Raw genomic sequence first — 26,903 nt, forward strand, 5'->3', positions numbered from 1 at the left:
GAGGCGATTTAAATGAAACGCAGTAATCGCGCTTATACAAGAATCTCGTTAATTATACCAAGAATCGTTAATACACTGATTAAGAATCGCGCGTTCCTCGAGTCAGAAAACGATCAAGTATAATTAAAAAATTTATATTAAAACCCGTGTTAAGTTTATTGTATATTTAAACCGTAGTTTTATATCAATACTAAAGCAAAATTCGAGTGTATCCATACGCGTACATACCTATACATATGTATTTAGGCATTTTTATTTATAATAAAAATAAGCTCTATACTTGACCGAAGCCTAATCGTAGCATGTATAGGAATAACGTATGTATATAATATGTTACGTACCACGCATACATACATATAAATATTCCTTGCAGACATATCATATTTTTACTAAAATAATATTATAGAAAAATATCATATGCCGAGCGGGATCATGTAACAATTTATTATAACCAAAGATGATAACGATACAAAACAAGAAAAACATATATATGTATATACACATACGCACCCTTGTAAATATATCGCTGTTATAGGTATATGCAGGTAATTAAAGTATTGTATTAAAGATCAGTCGATGTACGAATGATAAAATCAAAGACTATATTTTATATGATTCGAAACAAAGATGTATATATATATATATATATATATACATATATGCACGGAAATTCATATCAATATTACCACATATTTTTATGTACAATTATTAAAATGTCTGTAAAAAACCAAATATATATATACACACACACGATTATATATGCGCCTATCACTAATTCACGTACATGTAATATGATTTTTTCCATAATTTTCAATGCAAGATCGGTAACCCGTATTCGTAGATTCGTTCAATAGGTGTTATTATACATCTGCTGAACAAACTTATATAACAATTAACATCATGTACGTACATAAATCGATATGAGATAATATTATTTATATATATACGTCATAATTACGCATCTCGTGAAACGATATATCGTGTCAATTTCGGGTTGATGACGTAATTTTGGCAATCATGTTGAATATTGTAGCTAAATACGTATGCGAAATAGATATCTGAAATTCACGAAAGCGTTTGTTCATCAGATTTTACAACACGTATTTTTCTCCTGAAACACCGGTCCGTCTCGAAGTTTTATGGAGTCGCGTATCTGGTCCTCTACTCTGGTCTTTATAACATTTTCCACCAGGTATCGGATCGCTTCGTCTGCGAAAATAAATACGTCATAATTTTCCGCATGAATGAATTATACGCTTGGAATTCCGGTAATTTTCACCAATTTAGCATAGAGAAAATAAATTAATTCTCGTTAAATCGATGAGAAAATAGTCGCTTCATAAATTTGTTATCAATAATCATACTGTTCAGAATCTAGATTTGATTTACGCAATCGTGTCTGTGATACCTACTAAATCCTGGTGGAAAAATTTCTCTGCAAACTTTTCAAATAAGCTCGATGAAATTCCGTTGGAAATTAGAAAAAGTTGCCGAGATTTTCACGTCGCATCGGAAAAGTTTCGCATATACTTGCACGCACATTTTCGAAACAATTTGTTACTTCTGTGTACGCTTTATACATTTTTCACCGAGCGAAACAACGTTGCATAAAAATCCCTGAAGGTTTTCAAAAACAAAACGTGGCTAAACTTTCTCCAAGTTCTTTCAGAGAAATTTTTCCTGCACCGGATTTAATTTTGTTTAAATAATTGCGTGTACGAAGCTGGAGAGTACGAACCGATATTAACGTTTTCCTTAGCCGATGTAATGTACCAGGAACCGATGGAGTTTTCTTTGCAAAACTTGACGATCTGCTCGTTGGGAATTGCGGAATGTTCAATGTCGCATTTATTCGCGAGCAGTACGACGGGTATGTTGGATCCATCTGGGAGGGTGATTTTTTCGCGTAAATCGACGAGCCATTTCTTGACAGATTGAAAAGTGGCTATCCTCGAGATATCGAATACCAGAGCAGCGGCAAGCCTAGGAAATCATTGTGTGCTGTAATATTTGTCTCTTGGGATTTGACATTTTCTTTTTTTTTTTTCTTTTTTTTTTTTACATCACACCACAGCCTCGGAATATTTACGCGCGTAACGTATATGAAGAATTTCAAATGGAAAAGAGGAAAGAAAGAGAGATGACTGCAACGAGCAACTTTGAATGATTTCGCTTCTCGGTGTGACAGGCGAGTTTGCTGTTTATAACGAAATCCTGATTTGTAAACAATTGTATGGGTTTAAAAAAAGTGCAGTGATGACGCCGAGGCTCGATCTCGTTCACACATTTCTAAGAAAATTTCTGGCATAAGCTTTTCTCTCTTTCTTTCTCTCTGTTTTTTTTTTTTTTTTTTTTGCATTGATTCTTCTCTTTTTTCACGCACGTTCAGATAAGGGAGAACATGAGACGCGATAAGAGACGGAAATTTGTAAACAACGTATCTGAAAATGCTGACAAGAAAAGCTATATTTAAAGCTAAAGGCAAACAGTTTGGTATATTCGTAGCGGAGGAAGTAAAGTCGGAACAACGTTACTGCACAGAACGGAACGAAACCAGGTCACGTAAGTCTTTCGATGCACGTAGGTACGAGTATACTACAATGTAGTATACAACAACGTTGAAATTTCATTTTTTCAATCATAAAAACCAACATTAAATACCACAACGAGAACTATTTACACACTGTGAATTATTATAAATATAAACTCTTGATACTGATAGATAAGTAAGATATAATAAAATAAAAAAACATTTACGCGTATTTGTAGTAAACTCTCGTCATGTAACCAAATCTCTCGTGTCCCGCAATGTCCCTAAAAAGGTAAACGGAAAAAAATTAGGTCGTTAAAAAATAAAGAAGCATTAGAAAATTTGTACCAAAGCAGTGATTAACCGATAAATTAACACAGAGTGTCACTATTTAACGATTTAATCTTTAGTTCAGAAATTTCGCTTTCTACTCGGATATCTTTGAACTTCATTTTCGCAACGACCGTGACGGAAATTTGAGTTTATTTAATCATTTGAAATGACTGAAATACAATTGAAACCTCGACACAGTTTATCGTATATTGTGAACTTATTTTTGATCAAATTAGATACGATTAAATAAGGATTAGCAGAATTTTTCGGTTTACTTCAATATTATTGCGAATAAAGCTAAAAATAGTGCCACCCTGATATTGTGCGTAGGTATGTAGATTTTTATATATTTTCGAACGCATGCGAGAATATATCCCTTGTTAATTTTAGCTGATGAAACTCATCATTCGAAGAATAAAAGTATAGATAGAGACCTTCGAGTTAAGATGTGTTATAAGCTTGGAGTAAAGGCGATATGTATACATGAAAAAATTTATTCATCTCAAACACGTTTTCAAATATTTTCCCTTCGAATTATAATCAGGCTTATTTGTTTTTCAAAGAATTTATTATGTTCAGTCCCTTCGGCGAATAATTAATCTCGATAAAAGCGGTATTTATACGCGTGATCCGAGCTTCGTGTATACAAACTCGTTTGGTTCCGCAAAAGTTACGCCGCCAATTCCATGTAACTTAATCAACTTGTATAGATAAGATTCGGTTTTAATTTTGGAGAAAAATATACTCGTCACGTAATGATGCAAATTGACAATTACCATAATTGCAGATTTATTTTTGTATGGGGATCCCAGTCGAGAGTTTTTATCGCAAAATCAGCGCCTATGGTAATCTTGTAATTCGATGAGAATTTCCCTGGAAGAATAAGGAGAAGATGAGAAAAAAAAATATGTGAAATAGGATGAGAGAGAAAAAAAAATGGTGAAGATAATAAATAAATTTATGAGTGACTCGTGAATCGTGAGAATGAGAATATTTATTCAAATCCATGCAAATCTCGCACAAAGATGCGGGCGCATTCATGCCGACATATAACCCTTACATTACAGGTTCAGAAGTTACACCCGCTCACCATAGGGCAGCTTTTTCCTACTAGTTTATGCATTATAAGCCACTTTAGAGCCGCGGATCGTCTCGAGAAGACGCCAGATTATCACTCGCGATTTTTATAAGCCGGTAATTGTAAACCAAATCTTATATATATATACTTGTGTGTGTATATATATATGTATATATATATATATATACCTATATAAGGGTACAAAAAAAGTAAGGAAAAAGCGAAAAGTCTAGCGTTAAAAGTGAAGAAATTTATAAATAAAATCAGAAAGCTTTGGTGGAGAATTACATAAAAAATTGCACTGGATGATTTAAGAGCGTCGTGCGGAAAATTTGAAAAAGAAAATATAAATAGTGCCAAAATTTGTGTGCACAAGAAAGAAACAAAAAATTACAAGGTTTTTCATGACGGTCAGGAGCTTGAAAATTTATAATGATTTTCAGAAAGATATAAAAAGCAAAATGTGAACAAAAAATGATGAAAGACGTAACCAAAATCGTACGTAATGTGAATCATCCGTGTGATTCAGTTTCCATTGTGATTATGTATCCCCAAAACTCTGTCTAATACACCCACGTAAGTATACAGTGTAACTCTTAAACCGGCTACACTTCAGTAGGCTAAAGAAACGGAACTTTCTCAGTCGAAACTCGAGCTATAAATGGTCTTTGGTGAAGAGACGGATTTTATTTCACCGCGAAGCATCGTTTCTCCTCGAAAGTTACGTACATTTAATGTATACGGGCTATTCCGCGTCAACCGGATCAGTCATCTCTCAGATATTTTTTTAATTTGGCATGTGGATTGTGTGGGACGAGTTAGATTTTTGTGCCAAAGCGCGAATCTCATAATGCAAAATTCGATTTTTTATTAACAATAACAAATTAGACTCCCATTTTTTTCAAAAATTCATAACTTCGGCAAAAAATTAGATACAATATATTTTTTTTTTTCAAATTACGCGGAAAGCTCCATAGAATTTAAAAAAAAATACGAAATGGTAAAAACAAGTTGTTATCAATTGTTTATTTAACAATTAATTTTTCAAAGATTTTCAAAACAGTGACTGACACGATCAAAAAATTTTTTTTAAATTCTGACATGTTCCTTGAACTGTACTACAACCTGTGAATTAATTCCAGAGGGGTGTTTTTCTTCGTTTTCGAGTAAAAAATCATTAAAGGTGTCGATGCGCATGAAATTGCGGCCCGCCGAGTCTCTACGTAATGGCGGGCGGCCGGTTGCCGTCCACCGCTACACCGCGGTGGCGTCGCAGCGTTATTTTAGAGTCATTTTCACGATGTAGGACATGATTGAAGAATCTGAAAAAAATACTGTACCTTCACAAGGCCTGCTCAAAGCGATAAGTGAAGTTTCAAGAATGTGTTTTTATTTTAAAATAAGTAGCAAGTTATGTAATTATTATCATTTATGTGCACTCTCATGGTGTGTAACCGTTATTTTGAATCTCTGTAATAAAAAAACGGTGAAAAACACATTCCTGAAACTTCACTTATCGCTTTGAGCAGGCCTTGTGAAGGTACAGTATTTTTTTCAGATTCTTCAATCATGTCCTACATCGTGAAAATGACTCTAAAATAACGCTGCGACGCCACCGCGGTGTAGCGGTGGACGGCAACCGGCCGCCCGCCATTACGTAGAGACTCGGCGGGCCGCAATTTCATGCGCATCGACACCTTTAATGATTTTTTACTCGAAAACGAAGAAAAACACCCCTCTGGAATTAATTCACAGGTTGTAGTACAGTTCAAGGAACATGTCAGAATTTTAAAAAAATTTTTTGATCGTGTCAGTCACTGTTTTGAAAATCTTTGAAAAATTAATTGTTAAATAAACAATTGATAACAACTTGTTTTTACCATTTCGTATTTTTTTTTAAATTCTATGGAGCTTTCCGCGTAATTTGAAAAAAAAAAATATATTGTATCTAATTTTTTGCCGAAGTTATGAATTTTTGAAAAAAATGGGAGTCTAATTTGTTATTGTTAATAAAAAATCGAATTTTGCATTATGAGATTCGCGCTTTGGCACAAAAATCTAACTCGTCCCACACAATCCACATGCCAAATTAAAAAAATATCTGAGAGATGACTGATCCGGTTGACGCGGAATAGCCCATACATATAAGGGATTATTTATATGTAGCGGTTTGTCACCATGTAAAGAAAATATACATATATCTACAAACGTCATACATATACATAGGACATTTAATGACGACTCGACTTGCAGCTACACAACTCTGTCAATCAATTATTCAATATATACAGTTTGCATGCATATATTTATACATTGATGCAAATTTTTTCTCCAGATCGTCATTCGAAAATCTTTAAATTCGTCTAAAATTCTGTTCAAGAGAACAATAATTTTGAGATGCCTACCTTTTTAAATGGTTCTAATTGTTATTGTGCTTTACTTTTCGTACATGTTTATTTTATACCTGATGTTGAGAAATTTTGTATCCGTGTCTTAATATTTTCTCAATACGACAAATGTACTGTGAATACACGGTAAATGTAGTATTATACAGTTGTATATTATAACATGTACAATTAAAAGGAACGGAACATATCTGTTGCTTTCAAAAATGTATTTACTCAAAGTTTGACGTAAAAAATACGTATGGATCATGCTATTGGTACATTTACCAAATGAAATATCTTACAGTTCGGTATTAATTTCTATAAGCCATCGAGAATACTTTGCGGAAATATTATAAGAGTTTGGGTAGTAAAAATAGAAACATCATGCGACTGAATTCAAGAGCTCGAAAACTGATTAATAAAAATAGATCAAACCCGCGATACGTAGGTAGAAATAAGTTTCGCTCTCTTTCCTAATTCCCTCTTTCCTTTCATTTTCTCAAGAAGTAATGACGCGTACGTGCGGACATCTGAACACACAATAAAGCATGCATTATTTTCATTCATGCAAGACTGTAATTATCGAAGTGGCTAAAGAAGAATATTACCTTCGGTATATCTCCGGACGATGGCTGTTTTACCTAAAAGTAATCGAAAACCGATACCTGATATGAATTATGTTTCAAAGTAAAATAACTAATTACGGGTTCGAAATTAGTAAATCTAGCATAACGATACAATAACAACTAGCCACTGTTTTACAACTTTAGAATTAGTTTGTAAAAATATCGGTTAGAAAATAAATTAACCTTTCTTTATTGAAGCTTTAATTACCGCATACTGCGTTTCTGTAATTTCGGAGACTATGGAATAGCGCGATTAATCCTGAAAGGGACGTTTCGTTACGCTAGCGTTACGAACTTCAACCTTCTTATGTATTTACATGTATATCAGTTGTTGCGACTCAGTACACAGCAACTAATTATCGCCCGTTACCGAGATTATCGGAAAACACATACCAGCTTCATGGTGTAGAGAAAATAATAATACGAGTAAAACAGAAAGGGACAAACAGTCAGTAATTGGAATACGGTCACAGTAATTGGAGTAATTGAAATCTCCCGTTACCGTAAGCGTGTGAACAATTACCGCTGAAAGCGGATTATAATATGTTTAGTTCGAATGAGACGAATTAAAGAAAGTAGCCAGCTTCCGCCAGTACAAAAGTAAATATAAATAACCGTATTTCGACGGTTGCATCAGCCACAGAAATTAGATCGAAATTGAGGCTTTCAAGAGTTTTCACTTATCCAGTTGCTCGACAGAAAAGTTAAGGTAAAGAATCAGTAAAAAGTGTAAGTTAGAAGCTTGCAAAAGTGATCTTCAAATCACAAACGACAATCGATTTCTGACCAATCGTGTAACGGATCCAACGCTAACAGGATTGGGTGAAAATTCATTGTCAAATTTTTCAAGAATTCGGCCCTCTGACTTTGAAAGGTGTGAATACAGTGGATAAACGTTTTTTTCTCCTCAAGATTCGAGTACGAACGATTGACGGAAAAAAGAACTGATCAAATTGTCGACATAATTGGTTAAAGACGCCAGTTACACTTTAAAGAATTTATTTTACAAGCGTCCGACGCAGGCAACAAGTACTGGGGATAACATTTGAACGTCGGCGGTAAGAGAAATGCAAAACAGCTGACGATCGGGTAGAAATGACAAACGTTAAAACCGTTGATGATTCGAAATTTGAAAGCGTGGCGAAGATTAACTGGAAAATAATAAAGACGTTACGGTTCTTTCTCGAGATATAACTAAACTCAATCAGATGTTTACAAGTGTTTATTCCTTGAAACCGGCACGAAAGGCATTTTGTATCGTAATATTCAAGATGCTTATCGCAATATTGCTGGAAACTTTTCTGAACTCACCAACGCCGTAATCACCGATGATCAGAAACTTGAAAAGTAACTCTTTTTGACCGAGGTTCGAAAGAGGAACGTCCGAGTCTCTTCTGATCGTTCTCTGGCTGCTCATTTTCCCAATTTTCGTTTCCCGATTTATTTCCCTCCGCGATTTATCAACCCGGTTCTGTATTTTAGGTTAGAAATCTATCCACACTCTCGACACTCTGGATCATTTCGCTTCGAATATTGTGATAAGCTCTGCTCTGGCTATCTCCTGACATGCAGCTGTATGCGAGCGCATTTATACACACATTTACGTGAAAAGTAAACGTGTCAATTCTCTGTCTCGCCTTCAGTTTCATCGATAACAATTCGTTTCGAGTGTACGGGATATTTTCAACACTTGGAAACAGGTTGTATTTTGATTCAGATCGCGTCACAAGTTGTACCCAACTTTTTCCAACAGTACAATGCACCTCGGCAGTTAAAACGGAATTCGGATTCCGTCGTTTATTTTCAAAGTATGATAAACACTAATTGTTGAGGTTCATTATGCCAGATTTGAGAACCTCTCTAGCTCGAAGCTGACACGATCTGGTGTCGAATTGAGACACTAGGATTCAAAGATGAATAATTAATAGTCTTATAATGCCGCGAAATCTTTGCACGGAATAAGCCGATGTTTAATCTGCGGCCACGTATTATTGAACCAGTTGAATAATCTATCGCTTATCCTTTGTCATATTGTTAGAAGAAAAAACCCACTTAAGAATCTTGTACAATGTACTGTATAAACAAATTGTTATAGATTATAATTACATTTTAAAGTAACGATTTTACACATGCGCAGACAATGACAATTGACACTAAAATTTATAAGTCGATTTTCAACGAAAGGAGAACGGAGGAAAAGAAATGATTTATTTGAATACGTATTACCCATTTAAGATAATAGATAGACGGAAGAGAAAAAGGGACCGGATCGTGTCTTAAACCTTTCTTTCGGAAATTGATAACGAAATTCTCATTTAAATAAATTTCGTGAACATTATCATTAAGTAAATCGACATGTCTCCTTAGTTGAAAAACATTTAAAATATGAATTCAGCCTATTATGCGGAAAATAACGGCGGTGAATTCATCCGTTGAAGAGCAAAAGCATAAAAATTTCCGGATATAGAACAAAGTTGTTGAACTTGTCCTTATTTCTTTGTTTTCAAAATATTTAAGAATCTATCAAATTTAGTTTCTCCTGAAGTTACCATACACCTTGTGCAATAATACATTTAATATTCAGGAAACAGAACAGGCATCAAAATTTAATTTCTCTTCCATGTTCTTCATAATTGCGATTATGCGACGAATAACACATTATTAACGTACTGTTTTCTCAATCAGATTGTGAGAAGAAAATAATTTGGTCTCGATGCATATATAAGTTTGCACCCATCACAAATTCGTTACTCGGTAGCTTCACATCAAAACACCTAAATCATTTTTCCGAAAAGCTTTCTTCACAAACTGAACATTAATTCTCATCAATTTTATAAAGACACGTTGAATCATATTCACTAATCTTCAGAGTTAAAAGAATTCGATGGAAAACTTCACAACTAACAGTTGTTTACAGATTTTTTGCGAAACCTCGATATGTTGTAGATTATTTACTGGTAAAACAAAAATTCAAGATTAACAACGGGAATTCACGGCGATATAATTCGTGACTCAATAAACAAACTTCGATGTTAGTTGTTTATTATTTTCACACAAATAGTCAATTCGAATCCTGTGGAATTTCGTACGTATACATAATATTTATATACTTTAACACTGAATGCTCATGTATTGAATTTAAGTATAATATTTTGAATAAGTCTGTTTATAATATAATACGGCACTTTTATGTAAGTATCAATCGGATGAACAACGAAAAAATATAGTTTTGAACGGACATAGTATTTTACATATCAGAGTATATATGTATAATGTACATGTATCTATACGTGTTATGTATATATGCATAATAAATAATTATTAATAAACAGCGCGATAGTTTTGTTAATGAATAGGAGATTCAAATTCTCTCTGTTCAAGTACACATCTTTCGAAAATAGACATCCGTTATCAATAGCTTCTATTTCTGACGCGCTATTGCTCTTCGAGTATTTGTTACATATAATATATAAACAATACAACGTATGTGTATATATATATATATATATATATATACATATGTATGTATATAATATATTTATATCTATACATATCTGCATATTTGTATTCACACATGCAATATATGTATAAATATTTTTTTATTCTCACATTAGAGGTGTATTTATATTCATACTATAGTCGACTCGTCAAATAAAACTTTTGTGTATATTTACTGTATATTTCATACTTATAATTCATTTTTTATTATACAAGAGTTGTCAATGTCACGTGTTGTTGTCAAATATTTCAGTGATCTTGGAAACTGTAACAACATATTCGATAAAAGCAAACGATAAATAAATAATCAAAACAGAAGTAATTGCGGAAAATAAATAGGAAATTGAACTGTTCAAACGAGATTAATCCTCTCTTATAAAACCCGTACATTTATTTGTTTTTTGTGTATTTTGTAATTTTTTTCTGACATGATGAACCAGAAGTGAAATAGTGAAAAAAAAAGAACGTTGACGAACGCGAGTTGCAGTTTTCGCAAAAAATAGACAAAAGGCATTGATTGTACCAAGTGCTCTCAAAGACAAGTATCATAGGCGTAATCATATGTGCAAAAATATATCTAAGCTTTGATCCACTGCTCCACATAATCCAGGGCACCGTGTAAAATTTGTTTCTCCGTTATTCTCAGTTGCAAGGCTAACTTTTTATGATGTGATAACGACGAGTTCATTATTTCCAGATCCTCCTGAAATGAAATCAATTAGCCTCGATTACGCGGTGATGCTTTCACATCTTAAGAGATGGATGCTGTTCTATACGTAATTATCTCAAACGTCACACTCACTTGTAATTTAAAATGGAAATTATAAGACTTGCTTGAACAGTTAAAAAATCGTGAACGTATCATCGTGAAGCTGGATTGTTTTCGAATTGAATTCTAAAAACACCCCAAATGTTTCGTAACCCGAGTCCAAATTCTCTTGATATTCCTAAATTCTTCAAACTACAAGTAGTTTCATAAAGGATTCCAGGCTGTCCAATTATTTATAGTATTTAAATAGCTCGAAATACTACAATTTCGTATGTATTGATGGTGACAGAAATTAGTGAAATATTTCTTTACCGTAAATAGGGTAAAAACAAAATGTGAAACGCAGTGATATTTATTTTTCGAACAGAGCGGCTACTTTCAGTAACTATTTGCAAGTAAAAGTATCCTAAATCACTTTTAGTGAGTTGAGCGGAAGGCCTGTATTTACTTTGCACGGATGTGAAATTATCCGTTTTCAGTTGGTCTTGACACGCATGTAGGATTCAATCTTATGGTCAGTATACATATGGTACAGTATAATGCATATAGTTATAATACATAACTAGCTCGTGATGATGTTGAAGAAAAATTTCGCGAATTTCAAATCAGTTATCCAAATAATAAAAAACCTGCCACTCGTATAAACAACCGAACCATCAAAGGAGTGCAGCAAAAATGTTAATTAGTAGGCGAGGAAATGATTTCATTGAATACTTGGTAATTTTTGACGCACTGTGTATTTACATGATGTAAGATGAGATTGACGCCAGTTTTTTTCTTTTTTACGAAACAATAACATACGTTTTCTCTCCTTCTCACCTTCTTCAATCAAAACTTTGCCTTGAACAAACTGAAACTCAACAGCTCATCAATTCTCGACCAATATAGAATACGAGAATTTGAACGTACATTCATAACTTTCATAATTTCGATCAATCTGCCAAAAAAAAGATTAAATTCCGGCGGTGAAAACAACGTTAAGAAAAAAAAAATAAGATGTACAACTCGTTAATTGAAAGTCTAGAAAAATTCCGGGTCTCCATGCTAACCGGACAGTTTCGCATAAACGTGTTCCGTATTTTTCCTTTATTGCGCAATTAATTATTCGCGTGAGTGGGCAAATCGAAAGAGGCTTTCTATCTCCTGAACATGAAAATAAAATAAACGCGAGGAACTGAACTCACACACGGACTAATTGTCGTTGTTATATTTACCTCCAGAGTCGTCGGATAATTAGCGATCAGTAATTTTAATCTCGTTAGCATGAACCTTCGGACATTTTCTTCGATAACAGTTTCGAGGGCGCAATCGACATGCTTAAGGTCGAGAACCTTGTCGGACTGTAGCCAATGTTCGAGTTCCGGTTTCCGCATACTGAAAACTCTCAGAAAGGCCAACAGGTCGTCGGAAATTGGTTCCATGCCTGGTTTCAACAGAAACTCATCGTTCGACGGAAGTGCCAACTTAGCAAGAAGCTCGACTCGTTCCTTTTGCAACGCGTCAGCCTTACTTATACCAAGACGCAGCTTAAATCCATCCTGAAATAGGGTTTGATCGATCAGAATTTAACTTTTCATCAATTTTCGCCTCGGCATTCGAATTATAAATAAGAAATATCGACACGCGTAGAAGAAAGGAAAGTTACCGCACCTGCTTGTTGTCGATACTGACAAATCCCGAATGAACGAAAAAGTCGGAATTAGTTCTCGCCCCGTATGCGATGAATATTTGTTCTCCAGCTTCGAAGTTTCTCATCGCGAAGCATTCACATTTATCCGAAATCCTGTTGAAGTCGGTGGTTATCTATAAAAGGAAAATAAGCGGTTGAAATGGTCGATTTTGTTTCTCGATTTTTATACTGATTTCCCAACATTTTCAGGAAATTCAATTTTCGTTTCACAAAACATGAAAGGAGACGAAAATTCAGACTTCGAAATTCTATACCTCAGACTGTATATGACTGAATTTGTACAGTGAAAATGAATAAAATAATGTTTGTATTTCTCTGAGGTATACAATGAATGTATTACCTTTCCTTCCTCGTGATTGCACATATCCCACATCGGTATCAGTCCGTAAATCATTTTTGATCCATCTTCATTGGGTATTCGATTTTGTCTTGTCATAACGGTAGAAACTGCCCAGCTAAGAAAATAGCGTGTAACATTCAGGAATGATAAAATCTCCAAATAAATTCCCGTACAGGGAAATACATTTTTTTTTTTGGTATGCGTTGCCCGAGTAACATATTAAGAGACATAAGATAGTCTGGTATACGTACAATATACATATGTATATTTACAAAATGTAAACAATAAAACTATAATATAATACGAATCGGACACGCTGAACGCGATGGCAATTTTGTTATTTATTTGTTCAACAAGTGGAACAAACTCGTTTATAAACTGAGAATAGGTTACGACGCGCATATCGTTGTATATACACACATTATACGTGAACACATAACATATACACGTATGCATAGGTATACGTTATTTACCATATGTCCGCAGACTTTCTATTCATTTCTCTATTTGTCCGCGAACCGACCAAAAAAAATCGGTCAATTTATGAATTGCCGGAGGCGAGAGCCGCGCGATGCAGATACAGAATGAACCTGACCCAGAAATACCGGCGCGGACGTTAAGCGGCAAAAACGATATTTGTAAAAACCTCAGTCATTGTTCGTAACGACGCACTGCACTTCATTTTTCTATTGCGTGGCGTAGGAAAAAGAAAAATGGTAATGGAAAATTTTAAAAAGATAAAAAGTATTATTAACTTCTTATTGCACACACACACATATATATATATACACATATATATACATATATAAACAAAAAAAAATGCATTTATTCGCGTAAGCCATTGATTCAAAATAGTGGGCTATTTGAACGACTCGTAATAATTTAACCGCAAATTTTCTGCGTTAATTCAACGATTCATATTTCATCGTCAAACGACGTAATCGCGCTTAATAATAATTGAAATGTATTATTCTGGGATAATTTTGTTAATGTAAAAAAAATTACCGGATGACTCGAGTATAATTCTACAGTACCTAGACAAGACGTTTAAAAAGTATAACGATGCTGTCGTTAGTCAAGTTAAATTTGATGCAACGTTTATTTTTTTACGGTTTTTTCCGTTCCGGGTTCAAACACACTTCCCTAATTCGTCTATTTTTTAAATTCAAACACGCATCACGATATTGAAGAGAAAATGTGTTTCTAATGTCTTCTATATACCTAGATTTGAAAGTTTACCTTTGCAGTGTACCTATCGTTTTGAACAATGACGAGGATGATTAGTACCCCGGATAGACGAGTTTTGAATCATCCTCTACATTGCGAAGAGCGGGTACGCAAGAAAGTTTCAAGTGTGAAAGTACACATCTTTCAATCGCAAGCCAACCCGCGAATGAAACTTTCTGCCTACACGAAGCTTGGGAATTTATAAAGCTAGAGCTTAGTATAATCGCAAACTCAGGCAAGTATGTACTACCAAATGTACTAATCGAGAGTTGGGCAAACTCCCCGAGGCAATTCTAAATGCAAGTCGGGCGTTTAATCGTAAGAAGAAGATCAGCCAAATTATCATGGAAAGATCACCTTAGCAGAAAATCTTATTTACGTTGTATATAGTTGAGTATAATTTACTGTATACATATGAAGTGTTTACTTGGATAATTAATTCCAGAAACTACATAGCAGCGTGGATAACTCGAGTGAAGATAGCCGCACGACGCTCGTTTAAAAGGCAGTATATTATTGAAGATATCCGCTCGATCCCATATTTTAATATACGTATATAGGTATACGGGTATTATAATACGGATGCGACTGATGCACTTTCTACGAACGAGATGCGGAAGCTGGTTTTGCACCGATGGTGCAGCTGTCTCTTTCGGCATCTGGTTTCGCGCTCACGATCAGCCGGCACTGATACGTGTATTCGTTGCGCACTGAGAAAAATTTCATTATACTTATCGTTGATAAAAAATCCTTGTAAAACGGGTATTGTTTTGAATACAATAAAGTATAGAATTACAACAAGATCTGACACAGTTCGACGCTACGTTTTCTGGTTATTGCTAGATTCAATCTCTTTGTATAAAGTTTACCAAAGATTTTACGTTAATTAATATGTCAACATCGGTATATATTCTTGCACCAGCATCAAACTGTACATTTTTTACGCACGATTGTATTTTTCAGTCAGAAGTTAAAAATTATAATTGCTAAGGACTTTACATACTAACCATAGTTAGAAATTTCTCGTGGTGTATGTGAAATAAAATAACCTCAACAATTTACCCTCGCGAAATAGGGTGGAAAAAAAAAAAATAAAAAAATAAAAAAAATGATCTATCGATCCGATCACGGATTAGAAAAAGGTGGGATCGTATATCGAGTCACTACTCACTAGAGATAGACGAATTAAAAAACAAATACTATTAAATTGCCTTGATTGTAGGAATATCTTCTTCCACTCCTGACTCTATATTTGCAGAAAAAACTTGTACAAAAATTATAAAATACGTTGACAAGAAACGTAGAAACTCGAACGTGATTAGCGGGGATTTGTATACGTATAATCCTGTTTATACGAGTGCATGTGAATTACATATAACAGAATCATCGCGTAAGTTTCTGAAAAAAGTTTCGGCAAAAAAATGTTGAATAACAAATAAAGATGTATACAGGAATTCCGTGATTATCCGAATATATAATATACGTATAAATTCAGCACTCAAGTTTCGTTCCTTAAACACCAACGTTTGTTTTTTTTTTTCTATCATTTATATTTGTTCAACTTTATTTTTAATACTTCTATAGCCCTATAAGATGAAGGACACGACGCGTCGCGTCACGAGACGCGAGGGAACGTACGAGAGAGCGAAAAATATTCTCTAGGAACTTATAGAAGACGAATTAAGTTTCACCGACTTACTTACGCCAGGTGTAAGAGAAAACAGCTTCAGTCTTCGCCAAGACTTTACACGGTGAGCAATCGATGGGATAAATTTTTTTTTTTATGTATTTTATTACAAGTGTATACGCGCTGAATAAAGTTTACTAATTAATAATTACATCGGATAAATCGTCAAGGCAATCAAACGATTGACGAAAATAATCAACACAATTATAAAACAAAAAGACTGATTAAAAGGTGTAATCTCGGTGCGTAGTAAATTTTATTATTTCGGCAGCGTAAAATTTTTTAAATATCAATTTTCGTATATTATCGAATGGTGATTTTGGAAAAGATAAACGTTGCAACGGTGAACAATAAAATTTTACGAGCTGTCGTTGCTTAGAATATTTTTATTCAAATTCAGCGTGAAAGGTGAATAAATTGAAGTAAAAGAAAACTTAATCATGACGTGACGAAACGTCGTCCGCATCCAAATGTGTCGTTGTAAAGATGTTTGTATATAAACTGCGTATCGAGGAAACGAATTTCAGCGAGAATTGAACAACTAAAAGTAAACTTCAATGAAACTTGACGATTTTTTAGCTGTGTTAAACAGAAAAAATGTAATATTCATAATTTTACTTTTGTTTGTCGTCTATATTCACGTGTTTCTAAAACCGGTGAGAGGAAACAGCGATAAACAATATTACAACGAATTTCGCGTGTTATATTAAAAAAAAAAAAAAAACACGAAGAAGGTTCGAGAAAAATAAGAAAAAAAAACTTGTTCGACGCATCTGCAAGAAAATTGCGCCTCATCGAACAGAAAATCAGAAATAAAAAGTAAAATATGCAAAACTGTGCGTTATAACAACTTTCGTCAATAATGTGGAGATCATTCGTTGTTCTGTTCATCGTTACAACAAACTTGTGCAATTTTCTGGATACCTACAAAATTACCACCGACGAAACTTCGAGAACGGCGATAGAGGCTTACGAACGACAGGTAATGGAGCAAAAAAAAAAAAAATAAAATAAAAAATAAGAAAATAAACCTTGTAATTGAAATTCGATCGTGTCGTGGGTAAAATTCCACTATACACGATACATTTGTATTGCTTGTCGATTCACTCGTTGTGTCTTATTTTTCCGCGTTGGAATTAAACCGCGACATAACAAAACGTACTTGTTATTAGGACGTGTATAATAAGCACAGATTTTGCACCAACTTTCATACCCATTGTGTAACTCTAAACAATAGTACGTATAATTATGCAGGTACTTTCTTTCTAATTGTCTTAACACACGAATACGCCGTGAACAAACAGACGCGCAGCATGAAATTCTGAAGCATGACAATGGGTAGATGGTACCGTTGTTACCTCTTTGATAAAAATATGCATGTACGACGATCTTGGTTTAATTGTATTTTATTTTTTTTTTTCTCACCAGCGATTGATTTTCAATTACTTGTACAATTATCTTTAACGTTATTACACTTTGGTTTTTACTTCGAATTTAATATTATCCGTTGAACCAGTTACGGTTATTCGTCTGACTCGAAGGTAATTTCTAATCTTGCAAATTATACCTTGCTGTACAAAACACTGACGACGGCCAATATTTTCCTCTGTCCGATATCCACGATTGTATATGTGTATGTAATTATGTATGTATGTATATTTACGAGTTCATCTTGAATAGCTTCACGCTATAATTCACGTCATTCTAGTTTTCAAATAATAATATCTATGTCAGGAATTCAAAAAAGTATATGAGCCGAAGGAATTATATATGGGATATCGTATATATGTATATATATGTAACGATGCTAAGAAATATGTTCTATATGCACACACATAATGTATACAGTAATCCTTCTTGGATCGTAACTCGACGAGTAACATTTTTTATAATACATTGTGTCTATGCATGCATATGAACGGATATTTCTTTGCCAACTGGCCAACTTTTCATCACTTTTTATCATTATGAATACTCTAGTGCTGTAATTTGAGTTAAACACTGCTTGTGAATTTTTAATTAATATACTAATAATTGCACTGGATTTTCCAGAAGGTCTTTGAAAGTTAGAAAAAAAAAATGAACAAAGCGATAGCTTCATCATATATTCAACATCTATTGGAATGAACAAAAAAAATTAACGACAAATCGCAGAACAATTATAAATTAACTAGAAACAGATTTCAGTAAAAAACCGCGAATAAGATCTGGCAAATTAGTATTTAAAATAGTCTCATAATCAATTTATATAATAAATGCGAAATGTATTTTTAGTCGACGCAAATTTTCTGCAATTCTTTGTATCAATTGGTTTTCGTTTTTTGTCTTTTTTCATCGCAGAGTCAATATTAGAGAGCAATCGAAAGTATATAATGGAACGAGGTCATTGCTAAAGAAAGAAAATTAAAATTAAAATTTCATTAAACACGATAATTTTTTTGATGCACGCAAATTCAAAAAAAGTGCATCTCTGAAACAGTCGACTCTAAAAATATGACTAAGTCACCGGTCTTTTCCTCACGAACTATAATTATTTTGACGGGAGGATTGTATAATTATGAAAAATATCGAAGCGAAAGAATCTAGGTGACTGAATACATGTATTATTTTCTTCCAGGGCTCTGACCTGCAGGACGAATACCTGGATGAGAATTATTCGAGTGAAGATTCGGGTCGGGTGGTAATTGGAAAGTGGCGGAATAATGGTGAAGCATTGGAGCCAAAATGGCGAGATGGAGATTCTGTGCCGCTGGCACCGTTTTCAACGATATCGTTTGCAAGCGGATGGCGAGAAGAACCCGACAGTGTAATTAAATACGAAGAAAACGAACCGGTGTCTGTGAGTTTTGACTCAAGAGGTGGAATAAAAGATATCGACAACGCCGGAGAAGGATCATCGCGAGAGGAGAAAACTTACATCGGTATCAGGGGCGCGTACAGGAAGCCAAAGTCGCGTGAACACAGAAATTACCATCGCACCAAACTGAATTTAGGAGATGCGATTACCACTACCGAGATTTACTCAGCCGTGCGTAGAGACGGGGGTGAAAAATTATCGGAGACGTTCGAAAGCCGCGAAGATACGAGGAAACATCCGGACACCGTCGACGATGTCGATAATGTAGGGAACGCTAAAAAGGCAGAAAAGTATCGCGAGACCTTGCAAAATTACACCAACCAATACGAGCTCTTCGATGAGGGCGAAAACGACGATCCCAGACCCAGGAAACGGAGGCCGCCCGGAAGCCACGAGTTTCCGGGATCCTGGAACGCGATGGACAGAAAAAAAGAAGCGTCAGAGCTCGCCGAAAGGGGCGGAGAAAGTGAAAGGGAATCATCGCGGGAAAGTGTGGATTTGAAGGCGTTTTTGAAAATGCAAGGGAACAATCTGAGCCTCTCCGAAATTTTACAGGAGAAGAATTTAACTCTTTCTGATATCTTAACAGGCAAGCCGGACGCCATTAGAATTTTGAAGTCAAATGAGAGGCGGGAAGGATCCGGAAACAAAGAAGACGAAAACTCCGGGGAACAATCGACTTCTACCCAATTACCGTTCAGGAATTTGCTTGTATTTCGCAATTCGTCGAATTATGAAAATGGGGGACGATGGTCACCCAGTCGAAAAATTATACCGACGACGAAGAGCGACGAGAGTTCAAGTTTCGAGGATCTGAACGTCGGTTTAACGAGCGTAGAACTCGAGTCGAGGGTTCCTCCGGCATTGGATACCAGTGAATCGTACTCGGACTGGTTTTCACCGGAAACTGCTAAGAATGCGAGCAAGGTATCTTCCGACAATGACAGGAGACTGTCGAATTTAACACTTGTAGAAAATGAGGCCGGGAACTTGAAAGAGCAGTTCATCGATTCCGATAACAAGAGTTTGTCGGTCGAGACAACAACTGTTTTCGAAGATGGTATCGAGGCTGATCGACAACTCGTTGTGAACTCCGAAGGCAAAAGATTTCTACCGGAAACTGACGACGAGGATGAAATTATGGAATTTTCTGATTACCCTTCAAAGATGCCCAAGTTTATTCCAACCGTTTATGATACCGCGGTGCGAAATTCCAAAAGAAAACATATTCTCCATGGTGCCATACAAATGAACAACCCTCGGACAAAAGCGGAAGCAAAACTGAGTGCTGAACAAGTTGTGCCTCTGGAGACAACCGTGCCAACGATTATCAGCGAAACTGGAATAAAAATTGTGAATAGCACAGAAACGGAAGATAGTCGTATTACAAAGAAGCCACCAAACGAAGTATTGGAACACCTCAGAAATCAGACTGGACAGATAGAATTGGGTGAAAAAGTTTTAAACACGAATTCAAACTCATCGGAAGGCAGAATTCTACTCAACATGAGTGTCGAGGGGTCTAATCTACGTAATGACGAGAAAAATTTCACCTTCAATCAAAAATTGCACGAGGTTGTTATACCCAGAGTAGACCCCCAATCTCGTGCAGAGATATTGGAGCTTTTCAGTTCTGGATCTAGCGCCGAGCGATTAGAACGGTTGCTAGCTTCCAGAAACATGAGCGTAGAAGAATTGATTGCTCTGAGACAAAGGGGATCGAGCCAAGTGCATTTTGCTGAAGTATTCAGAGCGAAAGAACAGAGTTCAATGTCGTCGTCTCATAATCACAAAACCAATCATAATCTCAAAGCCAATCATGCATACCGAGAGGAAGTAGAAAAGATTCGACCGACTAATGAACAGAAAATGAAAGAAAAGGTGAACAAGAGCGCTGATGAAGTTCTGGAAGCATCTAAAGATAGTAACGTCCTATCGGACGGCCAGAGTATAAATGTGAAATTGGAAACTACAGAGAAATTAACAATACAGCAAGATAAATCAGAGGATCGAGATAAGGCTAAAGAAAATTTTGGTATTGAGACCGAATATTTGGCCACAGATTTGATCAACTTATTTTCTCAAAGCAAAAATATTAAGAAGAATATTTCAGATTTTGATAAAGACGTCTCTGACTCCGATAACACTGTGAAAAGTCCTAGTGTAAGATCGGAAGAGGTTGGGATAAGGATGGGACCCAGAACAGGAGGAGATTTCAAAGGGGTTACAACGAATTTGGATTCGACAGCGACGGTTAATTCGATGATGGCGAATAAAAATGTTCAGAGAAACTCGGAAGGATCATCATACTATACAAGTATCGAAGCAGTAAAAGTGCCGGTTCTGGATGGAGGGGTACAAGAAGTGGAAACTGTGTTCGAGGGAGAGAAAAAACCGCCAATGAATTTGGTAGATTTGGAAGAGATTGGACGTGTCGAAGAAATACTGAAAAATGATATAGATTCGTTGAAAAATTTGTATGGAATCAGCGATTACGAGTATCCAGAAAAGAAATCGATTTCAAAAGTAAAGCCGAGCATAATAGCAAGCGGCGGTATACTGGGGGTGACCATCGTCGTATTTTTATCAATATTTATCGCGTGCAGAATTAAACAAAAAAAGAAATTCACCTATCGAAACTCGTTCACGAAGGCTGTATTCCACAACCCAGGAGTAACCGCTAGAAAACTGTCAAACACCAGCAGCATTAATACGATAATGGTTGACGTTGTTGCAACATCAACGGCAAAGAGACCCCAAAAACCGTATAGCGATTTTGAGAACAATGGTTTCGAACCAAAAACAGATATCGATAATGACTCACTCGATGCCAATGACAGCTGGGAAACAATACCTGATTTCATGAAGTAATAAAACGGCATAGTTCCCAGGATTTCATTAATACACTATCGGTGTGCCAAGAAACATGTCAAGTGGTTTCACGTTCACCTGAAAGACATGATAATTTTGAAGGACTGGTTTGTCAAACAAGGTTTCCGGCATTGTCATTCGAATATAGCAATCTTGAGAATTATTTCAAGTATATTTAGTTGAAGGCAGTTCCACTAGCGCATAGTCCTAATGTTGAAGTCATAGTTTTGATATTTCATTAAAATGTTTTAAAATGATACCATTGTTCAGTTGAATCGATGGTATCGATATGATATATTTTGAATATAATCTTAAATATAATAACTGTTTATTAAATAAATGAACAAGAAGCATCGTACTGTTCGTGCCATTGGTTTGGCCTTGAGATACATTATTGTAAAATATTCATATGAAATACTTGAAAGGTTTCTAGCGAACCCTACGACTGAAATCTCACATAATATACTTTCACTTTGCGCATTTGATGTAACGCATCATCGACTTTCAGTGCGGCTTAATTATAGGCAATATTAATAAAAAAAAAACTAGTGAACTGCCATAATAAGACTGCAAGAAGACAAGAGATTCCCGAGAAAAACCAGTTCTCAAAAAATATCCTGTTTCAAGATGCATCTACTGCCTTAACCCTCCATTGGCCATTATCATTAAGATATTTTATTATTCTGACTGTCAGAATATCAAAAAGAAATCTCAATTTAGTAACCTACATTTTTTTAGAATTTTTACTCATCCCTAGGTGGGTAAAAAACAGCCTCGAACGAATTGTTCTTAGATGGCCAACGACGTAAGTGTAAATATAGGTGAGCAACGAAGGGTTAAAGTGAAGTATTCTCCTAGTAGCTATTATGAGAGTAATAAATGATTATTAATAATTTTACACTATTCATATCTTGGTCGATATTCTACCCACCTTTGTTCAATTCCTAAACATAATTCAGTCTTTTAGTGGACCCCCCCAGCCCCAGGAAAAAAAATGACAAATCTGGTTATAGATTTAAAAGAACAAAGTGGTAGAACAAAGTTCAGAATGTCTTTGTCTTTCAATGCCATATATGACTATCACCATGTCCGTCACATACGTTAACAATAACAAAAATTTTTTATTCAATTATGATGATTTTGACTATTTGTAATATTTTTTAAATATACGCGCATATCAATGTATACCTACTATATATATATAATATGTATAATCTCTCATGTATAATCTCTAAGTACCTTAAATACCTGTAAAAATACTCTTTGTCATTGTATAGTTAGTTGTTGTATATTTATTCTTAAAGTTTTAATATAATAAGAAGCAATTTTGCAAGTGACATCTATATGTGTTTAGATAATCTTTTGACAAGGTTTGTTTTCAGATAAAGAGAGGTTCTTATCAAGACACTTCAGTCCTGACTCAAGGCTCAAAGTATGTGCAATGAGACTTCAGAACTAAAATATTCTAGTATCGTTAAGGTGTTGTTTTTTATACCCAATTTATCTACTCACCAATATTCCTCGTAAGTAAAGACCTCCCTCAGTAATTCGGACACTGAATTCTGATTACTTTGGAAAAATCTATTGAAGTATGAGTATTGTCTCGCAATGTTCCTGCACTGCTTCAAAGCAGCTTCTGCAATCAAGCATGAAACACATTTTCATTTTACAAGGGAACCTAAGAATTCAGATTTCAGCACAAAAAACTAGTAATTCCAAAATAATATTTCATAACTTTATAACAGTCGCACGAAATCTGAGACATCGTGAGATAAAAATAATTTTGGAATTTAGCCAAGTTATACCGAATTCAATGATTATAAAGTTTTCAGACAGACCGCCCACTGTGTTGAAATTAAATAAACAGGAAGTACAAACCTAATGTTGGGCTTCCCTTCAACTCAATCATGTCGTTGGTGCTCATATATAAAACAGTGCTGTACTGGTTGGGCAACACATCTAAATAATGTTTCCACTGAGAGTTTTCCTTGTGTCGCTCAATGAGAAGAGCAATGGCCAATGCAACGTGAGGCATATGCTGTACAAGAGGATCATTTTGGAGTATGCTTAACTCAGGTGCTGCTGTTTGTGTACAGAATATCAGTTTTCTTGGAATATCTAGAATCATATGGCCTTCGGTGAAATTTCTCTCCGCTTTAAGGCCAAAGTCATATCCAGGAAACTCTGCGATGCTAACACCGTCGATGTTAGCACCGTTCTCTCGTAACCACTTGACAAAGTTGCCAATAGCTTCGCACCTCTTCGACGATTCTATCTTCATCTCCTCCAGTCGTTTAACCTTCTCCAAAATAGATGATATCTGCACGTAGTTTTCCCATAGCTGTGTTTCATATGCCGGATTACTGCTCACTGCAAAAAGTTTTACCATCATAGTTGGTAATCGTCAGTCAACTGCTTATTTCTACGATTTAACTCTAGGATAGTGGTTAAAAATAATTCGGAACATAATCCGCTATCACTCAACAGTCAGCAAAGATTCAATTGTTTACAATAAGAACGCCATTCCTCAATGAAATCACAAAGGTTGATAATGTATTCTACATGACTTTGCAATCACCTTAGTTAGCTTACTAAATTATGGTGTATGAAAAATCAAACATTTGCTGAGATGGTGACTGAATTGAAAAAGAGTAAGGGTAGAGAATTTGTATTTGATAAAAGAGTTTCACGTATCAAATATCGAATGTAATGCAAAATTTGGCGCTGGATCTGAGTTTCTTGAGCAATTGTAAAATTGAATAGGGAAAAACGGAGTTCGAATAGTCCGGAAAGAAAAGTGATGTGAAATTTTATACTTACGGTGAAAGAGTTTCTCGCACTGAACGTTGATTTCGTTTCTTTTAGACGGAGATATCCTTTTCGTTTGATGAGGTATCTTTTTGTTTAACGATGCGTTATGCTGTTTACATTTCGCCGAGGGATGCAACTTTTTTCTCCCCATATTTAATTCAGAGTTTTTCTCAATTTACCACGAAGATTCAAACGCATTATAACACGACTCGATGATCAGAGGTGCTCGAGAATAACTTAAGTGTATATTCGCGTTTTAACCTTCTAAAAATAGACAGCAAACGAATGTTCTTATTCTCCGCTTTCGCGATTCGAACGACATAACCTACAATCAGTTGTGCTAAACAGAACAATGGATGCGATCATACGGTTTATTGATTTGAATTCTAGAAACGTATTCACAATCTTAGCGTAGGCATCAAAACTGTCACAAACTCTAGCCTAATTATTCGGTTGCTAACCTTTACTTCTCGGACGAAACTAATTCAAAATTGTTGGTACAATTACCTAGATAGGCTACAGGTTAACAATTTGATTACACGGACTCCTCAAGACTGCAACCGTAATCCTAAACCTCTCTTGACTATCAAATTACCACTAGGTATATACATCTCTTACCTACAACGTTATTGACAGTCGTTTGTCAAAATTAAAGACTAGACAAAATTTAGCAATTATCAAATTGAAAATAATGAATAGATTGAGCTATGGAATGAACAGTTCACTGCCGACATTGGAAAGTTTTCTATAAAAATTACCAAAAATTCCATTTGACGGAGTTCTCTGTACAATTATACAGCCAGATTTAGTAATATACTGTTTGATAGGAATTTTAGAGAAACACCAACTTGGGGCACTTTCAATTGAAAAAAATATTCTGAATCGATTTTTATTTCACCATTCCCGAGTTACCCCGAAATATATTGCATTTTATAACTAAAAACTTTTTTACACGTGAAATGAAATTTTATCTCACCGTTTTCGAGTGCGTATCGAATTGACGCAATTTTCCAAGTACATAATCATACGAATATTGATGTAAAATCCTAGAACTTACAAGTTTTTCAAAAATTTCCGTAGTCACGATTCTGTGGGTGTCAAGAATTTGCAAGAGTTTGGAAATTAAATGACATTACTTCACAGAATATTGGGTTACAGAAAATTTTTTTTTGATGCCATATTTTCCACAATTTCAAACCTAAACAGCACTCATTTTTGCGGATCATGCGTAAAAATTCAAACTGCAAACTTTGTGCATAGATGTTTTATTCAGTTTTTTTTTCACTTTTCTTTTATTTTTCAATAAAAATTATTCACTTGCAACAATTAAAATTAGAATATCAAGAATTATAAAATAATTCTTGTTCTAAGCGATTTGAAAATATTCTTCAAAGTGCGGTTCTAGTTACTAATTATTATAATCCGAATGTAACTACATATATGTATTTCTTTTTATTTTTTGTAAACCAATTGAAATGTTATACAGCGTAGATACATATGCACATAGTATATTAATACCAGTTGTACATACTGTATATCTTTTTCGTTTTTATATAGCTTTTTCCTTTAATGAAACGCGATTATGACGTATGGCAAAACTACTGCAATTTTTGTTTTCTTTTTTGCCTTTCCTCTGTTCGTTTGCATTTTGGATCATATCAATTTTATAAACTCTTAGATCTCCTGTATTTAAGATTCTAATTATAATTGGTCTGTATATGTAAAGTATAAACGAAAAACCGAATTCGACGACCATATAGAATAAAATAATTTGAAGGTAGATGTTTTCCAAGCACTTTAGCGTTAGTGAACCGTACAATGTGCCCAAGAAAAGACAGGTACCCAAACAAATTAACATAAAACGCGATTACCCGAATTTTTGGGCTGCAAACTCTAGTGATTATGACATTATACCTAATATAGATCAAAGAGGATAGGATTGATATACATATACCTACATTTATACATTTTTTTTTCTTTTCTCTTCATTCATATAATAATTAAGTGGGCCGAAATTTGGATTTGAAAAAAATAGCAGTGCCTCTAAATGAGTATAAAATTTTATGAAATTTCATAATATTCTTTATAGAAAAATGTATTAATGAAGGATATGAACCCCGTCAAAGGTACTAATTTTAATTATATCAAGAACCAATCAGAGAAACTCATAGTACCTATTTAGATAGGTTGCTCCGCCAG

At 34.8% G+C, this 26,903-nt stretch overlaps 3 protein-coding genes across 4 annotated transcripts; 1 reads left to right on the forward strand and 2 right to left on the reverse strand.

Annotated features, from left to right (window-relative positions):
• Positions 1-3: 3 nt before the first annotated feature.
• LOC124220879 (ras-related protein Rab-32-like) lies at positions 4-8,929 on the reverse strand. Of its 2 annotated transcripts, XM_046630273.2 has the most exons (6): positions 8,266-8,923; positions 6,937-6,969; positions 3,640-3,736; positions 2,758-2,814; positions 1,739-1,983; positions 4-1,209 (listed from the first exon to the last, which is right to left on the reverse strand). In XM_046630273.2, exons 1-6 carry the CDS (start codon positions 8,369-8,371, stop codon positions 1,085-1,087), a joined length of 663 nt encoding a protein of 220 aa, XP_046486229.1. In that variant the 5' UTR covers positions 8,372-8,923; the 3' UTR covers positions 4-1,084. The 2 variants fall into 2 exon arrangements, with proteins under 2 accessions (XP_046486229.1, XP_046486230.1); XM_046630274.2 differs by lacking the exon at positions 6,937-6,969 and having other exon boundaries at positions 8,266-8,929.
• Positions 8,930-9,979: 1,050 nt separating this feature from the next.
• Setd3 (SET domain containing 3) lies at positions 9,980-25,321 on the reverse strand. Its single transcript, XM_046630262.2, has 7 exons — positions 24,714-25,321; positions 23,772-24,263; positions 23,406-23,529; positions 13,252-13,366; positions 12,872-13,024; positions 12,436-12,759; positions 9,980-11,155 (listed from the first exon to the last, which is right to left on the reverse strand). The coding sequence occupies exons 1-7, from the start codon at positions 24,853-24,855 to the stop codon at positions 11,030-11,032; spliced, it is 1,476 nt and encodes a 491-aa protein (XP_046486218.1). The 5' UTR covers positions 24,856-25,321; the 3' UTR covers positions 9,980-11,029.
• Positions 16,223-23,334, forward strand: LOC124220871 (uncharacterized). The gene is made up of 2 exons (XM_069137465.1): positions 16,223-17,147; positions 18,783-23,334. The coding sequence occupies exons 1-2, from the start codon at positions 17,028-17,030 to the stop codon at positions 21,891-21,893; spliced, it is 3,231 nt and encodes a 1,076-aa protein (XP_068993566.1). The 5' UTR covers positions 16,223-17,027; the 3' UTR covers positions 21,894-23,334.
• Positions 25,322-26,903: the final 1,582 nt, after the last annotated feature.

The sequence above is a fragment of the Neodiprion pinetum genome, chromosome 6 (genome assembly GCF_021155775.2).
Source record: "Neodiprion pinetum isolate iyNeoPine1 chromosome 6, iyNeoPine1.2, whole genome shotgun sequence".
Classification (NCBI taxonomy): Eukaryota; Metazoa; Arthropoda; class Insecta; order Hymenoptera; family Diprionidae; genus Neodiprion; species Neodiprion pinetum.